Raw genomic sequence first — 12,120 nt, forward strand, 5'->3', positions numbered from 1 at the left:
GTCAGCTGTAGCTTACCCAGAAAACACTCAATTAATTTTACTGACCTCCTTGACATACACCAGGACTTCCTTAATTTTGAAAAGGGGCATTTCTCGTGTTTTTTTTTTTTTTTTTTTTTCCTCACAATATAACCATTACATTAACAGCGCAGCAATTTTAGGTAGGTTTGCAGTTTCTCATGCAATTATAGATTCTTTGTAAGATCTAAACAGAAAAGTTTGGGATTTTTTTGTCCTTCATCCATCCTTTCATTTTAAGTCTCAACAGCTTTTTACAAAACCCATTCCACAAGTCCTCCAGCCCAGTAAGAGCAGCGTTACTGCCATTTTCAGAACGGTAAAACGAAGGCAGAGGAGGGAGAACAGGACAGCCGCAGCTGGCACTGCCACAGCCTGGACGCGCATGTCAGCCGTTCCCGGCCTGCCAAGGGCCACGCCACCCTCTCGCCGAGCGTCAGCGCAGCCGGATGAGCAAGCGGAGGACAGGGATGAGGCCGCCGGTTTAGCGGTACCGGACAGATGAGCACCAGCCGCGGTGTACAGCTCACACCCGCTGCCCCCAGCCCCGGGAACGGACCCGCCCCATCCCCATCCCTCAGCAGCGAACGCGCCGTCGCCCACTGCCGGTGTACGGGTCCGGCCTGAACTGCGTGCGCTTATCACCCCAGCGACCACCCAGGCCCCGGTCCCTCCCCAGCGCCCGCGGGCCGGTAACCCCGGACAGCTCCCACCGGCGCCCCGGGCGCTGCGACCGCCTCCGCCATTTCGCGGCCCGCGGGCACGGAGAGGAGAGGCGGGCCCCGCCCAGGCCCCGCCCGCTGCGCGCGCCGGCCGCTGGCCCGGAAGCACTCGGCGGGCACCGCCTGTCGCTCACGGAGCGGTAAGATGGCGGCGGTCTCCGTGCTGCAGGCGCCGAGCGGCGGCTTCAGTTTCGACAACTGTGCTCGGTGAGGGGCGCGCGGGGTGGCGGGTCCGGCGGCGGGACCAGGACGGCGGCCAGACGCGGGGGCTGCGGCCGCCGGGAGCCCTCGGCAGCCCTCGGCCCCCCTCGGCCCGGCCTCACTTCTCGCCCTGTGTTGCAGGAACTCCGTCCTGGAGGCCGAGCTCGTCGGGAAGGGGCAGCGGCTGCCCGCCGCCCGCAAGACGGGCACCACCATCGCCGGCGTCGTCTACAAGGTGAGGCGGGCGCTGGGCGCGTTCCTGCGGCGCGTCGCGGCGGGCGGGAGGCCGGGCCGGCCCGGGGGCCTCGCCTGCGCCCCGAGGCCGAGCCGGGTGGGAGCGCGGCCGCCCCTCGCTCCTGGGCCGGGGCACGGCGCTCAGCCCCGGGGCGGTCTCGTCGGGAAGCGGCGTCCCGGTGCGGTTCGTGGCGGAGCTTCCACGCTGCTGAGTCACGCTGGGCACCGGCGGCCTGTGCAGAGCCGGCTGCCCCGGGCCTTGCAGCCGATCGCAGTGTCCGTGCCAGGAAGGACCCCTGTGGAGACACAGGCTTTGGGAATAATTCTCCCTTTCTGTAGGATGGCGTAGTGCTCGGAGCAGATACGAGAGCAACTGAAGGAATGGTTGTTGCTGACAAGAACTGTTCAAAAATACACTTCATTTCCCCTAATATCTAGTAAGTATTAAAATTGTTTATTGTGTAGTGGTATTGGTAGTAGCTAAAAATCCTAATCCTGTGTCCTTTGCTAATGGCAAATACTAAGGTGTGTTTTAAAGGGATAACTTAGTTTCTTAGCGAGGCTTGGGCATTTTTGGTAGTTCATTTATATTTAAACAGATTATCTTGTTTCATGCTCTGAAAATATTCATTGTGTGAGAACTTAATTTCCTCAGTTTTACAGTGAGAAAAATTCTGCTTATTGAATAAAGCATAGAGTTATTAGTTTCCTTTGGCCTCCTCATCTTTTCCTAACTTGCTAATATTTTTCAGTTGTTGTGGTGCAGGAACAGCTGCAGATACTGATATGACAACTCAGATGATTTCTTCCAATTTGGAGCTCCATTCACTGTCTACTGGACGACTTCCAAGAGTTGTCACAGCTAATCGAATGCTAAAGCAAATGCTTTTCAGGTAACTGAATGGGTTTCTTATTTATTAACAATGCTGTTAAAAGCACCACTTAAGTCTGGAGCTCATGTGATGGAGCAGCCTTCCTCAGTCTACTTAATCTCTGTAACAAACCTTTACGAAAGATTTGGTAATTGCTCTTTGCTTCATAGGCTTTTGAGCTGAGATGGAAGAGAAATCAAGTCTGTGGTGTTTCAGAGAATTGATACTGGCCTGGTTCTGGCTAGGGTAGAGTTAATTTTCGCCTGAGCTGGGAGAGGGACCAGAGCTCCTGGCCCCTGTATCTGTGGGACACAGCTGGGACAGTTTACTAATTAGCCAACAGCTAGGATAGTTTACCCAAATTAGCCCAAGGGCTATTCCTTCCCACCTGGCATCATGCTCAGGGTATAAGTGAGGAGGGTGCTGATGGGAGCTTCCTGCTACTCAGGAGGGAGCTGGGCATCGGGATCTGCTGTGGGCTGTTGTACTGTCAATTTCGTGCTTCAGTATTTTGTTACTGGGTTTTGTTTGTTTGTTTTCCATCTGTTTTGTTTTCTTCTGTTATTCTCTTATATTTTTTTTTAATCTTAACCCATGAATTTTGCCTTTTCTTTACCAATTCTCCTTACTATCCCACTGGAGGGTGTGTGGAGTGAGTGAGAGACTGCATAGCTTGGTCCTGAGCAGGGCTAAACGACGACAGATACTGTAGTTGTACTGTGTTGCTAGTGTTTGCAGGGCAAAAATGGAAGGGCAATATTTAATAAACTGTTGATCACACCCGTGGAAACTGATTTGTATCTTTGTGGCAAGATGGCTGGATCAGTAATAATCGTGTAATGTGGAAGCCTGTAAAACTGAGAATTTCATGTGACTTGTAGTGGAATCACTACCTCTATATGTGTGTTATTTTCAAAAGCATAAGGTGTTGAACCGTTTGAAGCCCAGAGCTGTTAATATAGAAGTTTACCAGTGCTATAGTGAGATAAATGAGTGAAATGGTTGGAAGCTGTACTGCAGTTATCCTAGGATTTTTGACTGCTCACAGACCGTTATTGTATTGCAGCTGAGATTCCTAGCTAGCAGTGTGACATAGAACATGCCCTTAGATTGAGGGCACTCTCTCCAAACCATTCAATATTCCAGTACCCTTTAGAACTGCCTTTTGCAGAAGTAAAAAATGCTGTTGAAAGAGGTGAAAAGAATGAAACAAGTGTGTTCAATTATTGTATTAAAATATTGTTCAAGCTGTTGGAAAGTTGCCAGGAAGGTGGAATAAAGCAATGAAAAGAAAATACTTTGTGCAACCAAGTGACTGAGATAAAGGACAACAATTCAGCTTAGTGGCTTACTGCTGTATTGCTGGGCACTCTGCCTCTTCTTAAATGTGTCACAAAACAATACCTTAACAGGTTAAAGCAGCAAAGAACATTTCATGGGTGAAATAAAGGAATATGTTTTCTTTGAAGTCCCTAAATAAGAACTTAATTGCAGATACAGGAGTTTCACTGAAGGCCTGAAAACTTATCCATCTTCTCTCTCTGTTAGCACAAATGTGTCATCCAGCCTGCTTGCCTTGCCAGTGCTTATTTGTTCTGCCTGACCCTGAAATATAATGTGTTCCAGTAAATTTCTTAAACCGTTACTCACAGTAGTAAAACTAGTCTTTCTATTACAGAGATGTGCCTGGGGTAATTGTGGAAAAAATCTGATGTATACATTGTGCTCAAAAGAATCACAGCTTTATTGTGGACTTTGATTCAGATATAAACATTGTTCCTAGGTATCAAGGCTACATTGGTGCTGCGCTGGTTTTAGGGGGAGTCGATGTCACGGGCCCTCACCTTTACAGCATATATCCCCATGGATCAACTGACAAACTGCCGTACGTCACCATGGGTAAGTGATGCTCCTGTGTTGTAACACAACTGCCTAGTAAAAATTGTGAATGCTGCAAATTGTTATTTCAAATGCTTTTACTTAAATTCTTTTGTTTTCTGGGAGCTGTACAGACCTCAAAGATAAAGTTGTACCCATATTTGTAAGGCAGGTGCGCTGTTCTGTTTCTAACACTTGGGAAAACCTGTGATATTATACTACCTAATTTGAGTTGCCAAAAAAAAACTTGTACTAGGGGAGTTGCTGTGTGTGTTGCCTAGCATACCTTAAACCAAGAGAATTGTGGAACTACCAAAGAAGTGCTGTAAAAAAAAAAAAAAAAGTCCTTAGAACCTTGATTTGCAGATAGCTGTAACTCTGGGTTCATATAAAATCTCACTTGGGGAATTACGTTCTGCCTGATTTTTTTCTGTAGTTTTATGAGGAAAAATGTGCCTTGCTTCCCCTTTGGAACTGTTTTATTTCTATATTTCTTATATTTTACTCAAGAAGGTACTTCATGGTAGTGAAGCAACACCTGGTTTCTTGCTAGCTATAATAATTGGTCTTAACTACTGTGTGGAGCTTCTTAGTAAAGAAGTTTAATTCTGTCTATTGCTGGGTAGCCCGTCATCAGGTTGTTCAGTGTTGGTACCGCGATGCTTCTGTCTATGTAACATTTCTCTGTAATAACAATAATTTGCAATTCTGGGTACATCTCATTCAGTTTCACATTGGGGAGTGTGATAATACTGAAAGCTGAAACAACACATTTTCACATGCTTTCTTGGCGTTTAGGTACTACCCTGTCAGACCCGTTACAAAAGCAATGTTCAGGATATATTGTGAAGCACAATCTTGGTGAATATATTCTTATTTGCTGTGTTTTCGGCTATGAACAAGAATATGGGATAACTTGAAGATAAGCACGTTGTGGCAGTAGAGTGCAAATCATAGGCAGCTCTTCTGGAGTGTCTTGTCTTTCTCACCTAAAAAGCAGAAACATTGCTCCATTACTTCCTAGTTCTACAGAAGGAGATCAAGGATATCTACGGGAGAGAATTAAACTTTTGAATCCCTTAGTGCTGCATTGCAGTAGCAATAATTTCAAATTGTGAAATGGCTCTTGAGCATACACCCATTTACCTGTGGTCTTGCTAAATTAGAGGCCTCTTAGGAGTACATTCAGGAAGACACTGTATTACAGAATATAAAATCTTCGTTCTTCTCTAATCTGGATTTGTGAATGTGGCTTGTAGTTCCTCTTATGTCTTCTAACTCTTCTTTGTCCCTATCCTCTAGATAAAATTGTTTCTTTAAACGTCTTGTTCTGTTTCTTAATTTTTGAGGGATGCTTGGAGAGTCCCTGTGGTAAGAAGCCTGAAGTAACAAGGTGCAATGAGCTTTGTGACTTGCAGAATAGTCTTAGTGATCACCATCACGCTCTTTCTTTTTTTGTTTGTTTGTTTGTGTTTTTTTTTTTGTTGTTGTTGTTTGAGAAGGCAAAGAACATATGCATTGTTGAAGGGAAGGACACGCATCTTGAAATACTACAGAACTTGCCCAGCCTTTGGCAAAGGGAGTATTTCCGATAGTAGTGTCAGCTTGTTTGATTAGTTCTGAATTCTTTTGTGATTTACAGGCAATAATCTGGGAGTAAATGGTAAAAAACAGTAAAAGGTATCACCGACATACTGGTAAGAGATTAAACTAGTGCCTTCTGAGCTAATCATATTCTTGCACAGTTTCATCGGTGGCTTTTAAGGTTAGTGCCCTACTGACAATATCATATATCTGGAAAAAGTGAAATTCCAGACATAACCAGGGTTGCAATTATTTCTGCTCCCTGATCATTCAAGAAGACAGTATGTCATCTCAGACCTACGTTTCATTTTGAAGATTTGAATGATTTTAAGGGAAAGCTTGATTTCGATAGAGCTGTGGAAGGGTAATGTAGAGTCCGAATAAATATATCAGAAAAGAAATGAAGTGTGTCAGATCAGTAAATCAGGTTCAGCCTATGTATTATGCAACTTTTATGCTGACTCTGTGATGCAAAAATACAACTTTAATCTTTTTCTGTTCATGGTTGGCATTTGTGGGTAAAACACCTACTAGCTATATTTTTGGAAATGTTAAAGGTTTTTATTCTGGATCTTTGGGCTACTGAAACAGTGCAGCTGTTAAACTGAATCGTGGCTAGCTGTGTAAGAGCTGTGGTTAACTTGCAGCAGTTCTGCAGAGGTGGTGTTGGGCCAATAGATGGTGCCATTACCTTAGGAACTGGCAAATAAACTACATGTAACAGTCATGTGATGTCATTGTTTAGCCTTTGATATATAAAAAGTGAATGTCTGAGTCTTATAATTGCCTTGTACCCAATATTGTAACAAAGTGTAAAGACATAACTGACCGTACACTGATAGCTTCCTGTAGTTGATTGCCTGGATAAAGTCACACAGTTTCCCTTATGTACGTGGTTACTTTTGTAGCTTTAAAATGTGGCGTTTCTGAAAATCCTGGCCACTCCTCTTTCCCTCCACAAAAATAACATGGTAGCAGAATAAGCTGAAACAAGTAGTAAGCAGAATATCTGGATTAATTTAGTTGTAGCTTAAAGTTTAATTTGCGGTCAGCTGTACCAGCTCTGCGTCTGGTGATTACATGTCACTTCTGGCCATGCCGTCAAACAAAGCCCTTCTCAGCATAAATGTCCTTTACCTTTCTACACCCGGTACGTTGATACTTTCTCCAGTGACTGGGGATATCTTTTAGTAAAAATATTTGTTTATGCATATAAATGAAAGAACTGAGACAACGGAAAAGGTACCAAAAGTCAAATCCGAGATAATATTTGGAATTGTATTTTGATTGTATTTGGACTAATCTTTGTGTGGTTTTATCCCAAATGTTTTAAGGGCAGTTTATTAAACCTGGGTAGGTATTTTTGGCCAGCTAACTTCGGGAAATTCAGTATTAAATAGGAAAGATGGTTGAGGTGTTGGTTTTGTTTGTTTTAATGTGCTAGAGTGTGTTTTTTATTTAGGTGGAGTGTGTTTGTGGATGGACAGAGTGGTGTCCTCCCCTTGCAAGGGAGATTTAAAAGATACTCAGTGCTTACTCAGGAGTGAAAACATCAAATTAAACTGTTTATGCTGACAAAGGACAAAATTGGATTTCAGCAAACGATGCAAGATTGTCTGATTGCTTGGCTTGTCTAAGAAAGCTTCTGGCCAAGACTTATAATGAAATGCATGCATAAAATTAAAGCACTTGAAGTCTGTAGTTCAGCTTTCAGAAGCAGTAAGTATGTTCCAGTAGTCTCTAGTGGCCAAAGCTAATCCCCTGGTACCAGTGCTGCTTCACATTCATAAATCAGCTCTTCATACACTGGCAATGTCGTCCTGCAGAGCAAGCACTACCACTGCTGAGACTCAGCACCTCAGCCAGGAACCAGGGTGAAAAATGATCCCAATCGATGGGGCTGTGGAGATCACCAGATTTTTACCCAAGATGAAGAGCAAATTGAATAACAATGAGTGCGTGTGAATAAATGCGCTGTCAGAGAGCCCTGACACTGATGGATTAGGAAGTGCTAAATGTTACTCTCTCAAGGCTCTGCACATCCTCCAGCGTGGCAGGCTGAGGCAGCAAACAGGTCCTTGGGTGATGAAAATGGACTGTGCTTAGCAATAAGAAGTTGTCTTCAGTGAATGTTCAGCTAAAAAGATCCAGTTAATCTTTTTAGAAAAGCTACTGGAGTTGCAAAACATGGTGGAAATTACTGTAGGCTGAATTTTTTTGCTGTGTATCAATAATTATCTTTCATTTTAAATCAGTACAGAGGTGGTACTTGAAGTGTTCAAGTAAAGAGCAAATGGGATTTTTGAAATGAGTTTATTACAGTTGAACCTAGAAAACTTTTAATAACTTAGTTGTGAAAACTCATGAAATAACCAATGTTTCCTAAAGAAGAAAAAAATAAAATCTCTTATGATGTCATAACTTCCCTGGTTCATGTTAATTATCAGACTGAAAAGCATTTACCTCAGAACAGAGCTTTGTATCTCAGTTTCTATAGTTCTTTAATTTGTTTGTCAATCAATATTTTTATATATTTAGGTGCTAGATTAATATTTCCTCAATATTTGTTTCTAAAGTGTAGCTTACTGAAAATGTATGCAAAATAAATTATTTGGAATTGATACAGCATTTTTCTTGATGACTGTTTCCAAGGTTGCTGAAGTGTAACCATTCATAGCAGTTAGTGGTTTTCAAAAATCTATCTGAAAGGTTTTTTTCTGAATGCTATATAATACAAATACATGACTACTTTATCAATTACACTTTGTTTTAATGATCCTTATTGCTTAAACACAGAACAGTTGTAAACTTTCAACATGTTAAAAAAAAAATTCCAGCAAAGAAAACTTCCTATTTTTGCATTGGTTGTGTGTCATTAAGATTTCACGCTGAAGTTACCTGTCGAAGATAAATATCTGCCTTGGTATTGCCTTGAATTGAGCTCAGTTAAAGACAGTGTTAACGATGTGTTATCTCCCAGCTTTCCTGAATGTTTTAATGGATTTGAACTGCTGCCTCTTGGCAGTGTTGAATCCTGACTGGTAGTGACTTAAATCAGTTACTGTGCGTATGAGGTGGGAACATCCATCCCTAATTAATGGGCAGTGTTTTGCAATGTTTGGATTTTATCTTTCTCCAGACATTATGTTTGGGAATTGTTAAGCTTGTTTCTACGTCAAGGCAGAGCATGCTTGTTAAAAATGAATTATTGGTGGCCACTGAATACATGGACAAGAGAACAGCTGTTTCCCCACATACAATCAGGTTCTCCATAGACCCTTAATATCTGAGTTTTCTGTGCTTTTACAGGTACTGCAATAAGGGCCATACTTCCAATGTTTACTTAGGTTCACAGATTTTAGTGCCAGCTGTCCTGTTACAATGCATAGCTTTCACAAGTCAGTTGAACAACTTGGAACATTGTGGGCTTGTTTGGATCGTATGTGGAATTTGACAAGTGGAGGGAAGTAGATGTAACTGGATAGTGAAGTTTGCAATGCGAGCAACTGTCCACTGCTGGTTTTCTACATGGCTGGTCGAGTGATGGGGTTTCAGTCCACCAGCAGTGCAAATGGAGGGACTGAGCGGTTTTTCCTAGTCCCTGTGCTACAGGTGAATATATGCATGTCATTAGTATTTTTCAAAACAGTTCACATGGCTGTTGTCAAACAGCAGATTATTTGTTTTGATGGAGAAACTCAAAAGTATACATCTATTTGTGTTTCTGGAAACATGCTGTTTACATCTGGTGCTAGTAAGACTAAAGGATTTTCATTGTGCTATTTAAGATTACAAAAATCTGTTCTTTCAGAGAATGCTGAACTGTGCTGTGGCACTCTTGCTACGGCACTTTTAAAAAATGCAAACTTAAAAAGGTTATGTTTAGGACTTAAAACCAGTAGAGGAAAAAGCAAATGAGTTTATTCAGCTTTACTTCCTGTTTTGTTGTTAGAACGTCCTTAGCATCTTGGTTTTCAGATGTAATTGCCTATATGTAGAATTAATTGAATTAAGACTTTCAACAGCTCTTTGAAAACTTACGTTATACAACTGTCTGCATTTGTTTAAAGTTGATATTGGATTTGGCATCTGTTTGCATCTTGGTAACATTGTGAAGTAAATAAAAGTAATTTTTTATGTATAAAGGATTTCATGTAATGTAACAAGGTTCCTCCTCTTGCCTTTTTTCTTTTTATTCTTTATAAGTCTACTGAGTTCTTGCCCACAGGTTCTTTTGGGAGCCTCTCTTAAAAAGGAGCTGGAGGAATTAATCCAGTCTGAGCAATGTATGAAACTATTGCAATAATATTGGTGTTATTGATAACTTTTGTCAGTAGAAGTTTTAAGAAATTAAGACCACTTTTTCTTAGATCATTTGCAAATGTAGTCATTTGTTAGATACTACCTTTTATGCTTTCGTTTTTGCATGTTTTTTAGTCTTTAACTTGTTTAAAAGAAGTCTCATCCAGGGGTAAGGTTGTTTTCTAGTTCCCGTTCTGCCTTCGAGTGTAGTAAGAATGTGGTTTTAGTTTGAGACCGTATCTCACGTTTCCTCTCCCGTTAGAAATGTTCCTGTGTCATTCCACAAGAAGAATTATTTTATGGTTCAAGTCCTGTATTTGTTTTGGAACACGCCTTATTTTGACCTTGGTTGAAGGATCAGTAAAATTCCTTGTATTTGCGACTTGTTCTGTGATACCAGCTGTTTGTATCAGCAGTTCATTTCTGCTATTAGTTGCTTTAAAATGTTCTTTATTCCCAGTTTCAGCACTTAAAAACCAGTCATCTATTGCTCCAAGGTGTAAATGAATAGTCATTGCCTGTAATACAAGTACACACTTAGAGTGTCCTACTGCTTTTAAATGTGATGTATTTGGTACTGTAAAGGTAATGATCCTCAACCACAGCAATATTCTCTAACAGGAATATCTGTCATATTCATTGGGATTACCATGTTCATTGATTTGTGTCTGTAAATCTGCTGTTTCTACCCTTTAAATTTGATCTATAATTGGACCTCCTTAAATGGTTCAGATAAGGTAGTCTGTATTTTCTCAACAGTGTCACTGTCAGCTTCTCCTTTTTCATTATACATTCAGCAGACTTGATAAAATCAGCAGGACACCTCATTTGAAACTGTTTAATCGCTGCCTTTTTCTTTCACTAAACCATTGAGGTGGTCAAGCGATATACACAAATCATTTTAAATAGAAAATATGGCTTTCTGTGTGACCCAGCTAAACAGATAGCAGTATGCAAAATAAGTTAAAAAGTAATAAATGCCAAAAAATCTTCTAATTGGAGTAAAAAATTGCAGGTAACTTTATTCACTCCCTAAAAGTAGCGTGCTCTGAAATATGGTTAGAGCCACAGACGGATAAGGTATTTTCCTGAAGACTCACTCTTTCTGAACAAAGCAAGTTTACAATTTCAGATAGCATCGTACTGCTTTTTGTGTTACTTCACGAAAAGCACATTTATTACACCTGCAGTTACAGAGCTTTGGGTAGAGATGCTTTCTGTTCCATTGCTATGCTTGCACTGCGTCCTTTAAGAAAAGTAGTGTTAAACTCATGTTTCAGATCTGTCATTTTCTATTCAGCTGTTACTGTTCAATGTAAAAATAATGGCACAAAGAAGCAGTTTATTATGCATTTAAACACTAGATATAGGAAACAACCTGATGGCAGCAGCCAGCTACCATATTACCGTTGCTAGCTTACTCATCGCTGTGCGTTGAGGTGGCTGTGCCAGGGCAGCTCGTTAAAGCAATCTGTTTGTTCTGAGTGTCTTAGCATTAAGTGAGATACCCTCTAACGTGGCCAGGCACAAAAGTGGGACAGGAGAAAGGGAGGAGTAGGAATTACAAACTGTGGCATTCAGTTAACTCTGTTTTTCTAACCTAATTTTCATATCTTAGTATTCGAAATAGTGAGAAGAAAAGACTGTCAGAACGGGGACCACGACAAGTCTGTGTACAGTAGCTATACACTTAGGTTTACATTAGGTGCTGGGCTTAAAGAAGGTAGACACTTCAGAGTGTATATTAAGCTAAGGTGGGCTTCAGTCTGGTTTGTGCTGCTGCTATTTGTATCTTGTTCTTTAACAAAATATTGTATCTAAATACTCTGGCTAAGTATGTGTCCTAATTTTGTTCCAATAGGTTCTGGATCATTAGCGGCTATGGCAGTATTTGAAGATAAATACAAGCCAGACATGGAGGTAAGAATGTTGATTTTTTTTTTTTTTTTCTTAAAACCTCAGTGTTTCTTCCCTCAATAATTCTCATGACAGTACGAATTGAAGAGATTTGAAGCTTTACAAAAGTTTAAATCTGCTCTAGTTTTCCTGCACTTAAAGTGTACTAATATCAGCTTACTGCAAAGCTATAAGAGTTGATGGATGAAATAAATGTAAAGAAACATCGCTTCTTGCAGACATATGTATGGAAAAACTTGCGTGATTTGAATGTAGATGAAAGCCTTAAAAACATACCACTTAATGCTTATAGCTGACTTTAGAAATTTAACAGCCCTTGCATAGTCAATATTGCTGGCTTTCCATCAGTAGTCAGTCCTTCTCTCTGTCTTGAAAAGAATGCATGATTGTAA

The 12,120-nt window shown here is 41.2% G+C and overlaps 1 protein-coding gene across 1 annotated transcript in view; it reads left to right on the top strand.

Moving 5' to 3' along the window:
- Nucleotides 1-811: 811 nt before the first annotated feature.
- Nucleotides 812-12,120, top strand: part of PSMB7 (proteasome 20S subunit beta 7) — a 29,189-nt gene continuing 17,880 nt past the window's right edge. The window contains exons 1-6 of the mRNA XM_086763484.1: nt 812-947; nt 1,083-1,176; nt 1,515-1,612; nt 1,928-2,068; nt 3,831-3,946; nt 11,673-11,731. Coding sequence (XP_086619610.1) covers nt 886-947; nt 1,083-1,176; nt 1,515-1,612; nt 1,928-2,068; nt 3,831-3,946; nt 11,673-11,731 — 570 coding nt within the window. The 5' untranslated portion in view covers nt 812-885. The remainder of the gene's footprint in view (nt 948-1,082; nt 1,177-1,514; nt 1,613-1,927; nt 2,069-3,830; nt 3,947-11,672; nt 11,732-12,120) is intronic.

The sequence above is a fragment of the Chlamydotis macqueenii genome, chromosome 20 (genome assembly GCF_036417535.1).
Source record: "Chlamydotis macqueenii isolate bChlMac1 chromosome 20, bChlMac1.mat, whole genome shotgun sequence".
NCBI classification, from domain to species: Eukaryota; Metazoa; Chordata; class Aves; order Otidiformes; family Otididae; genus Chlamydotis; species Chlamydotis macqueenii.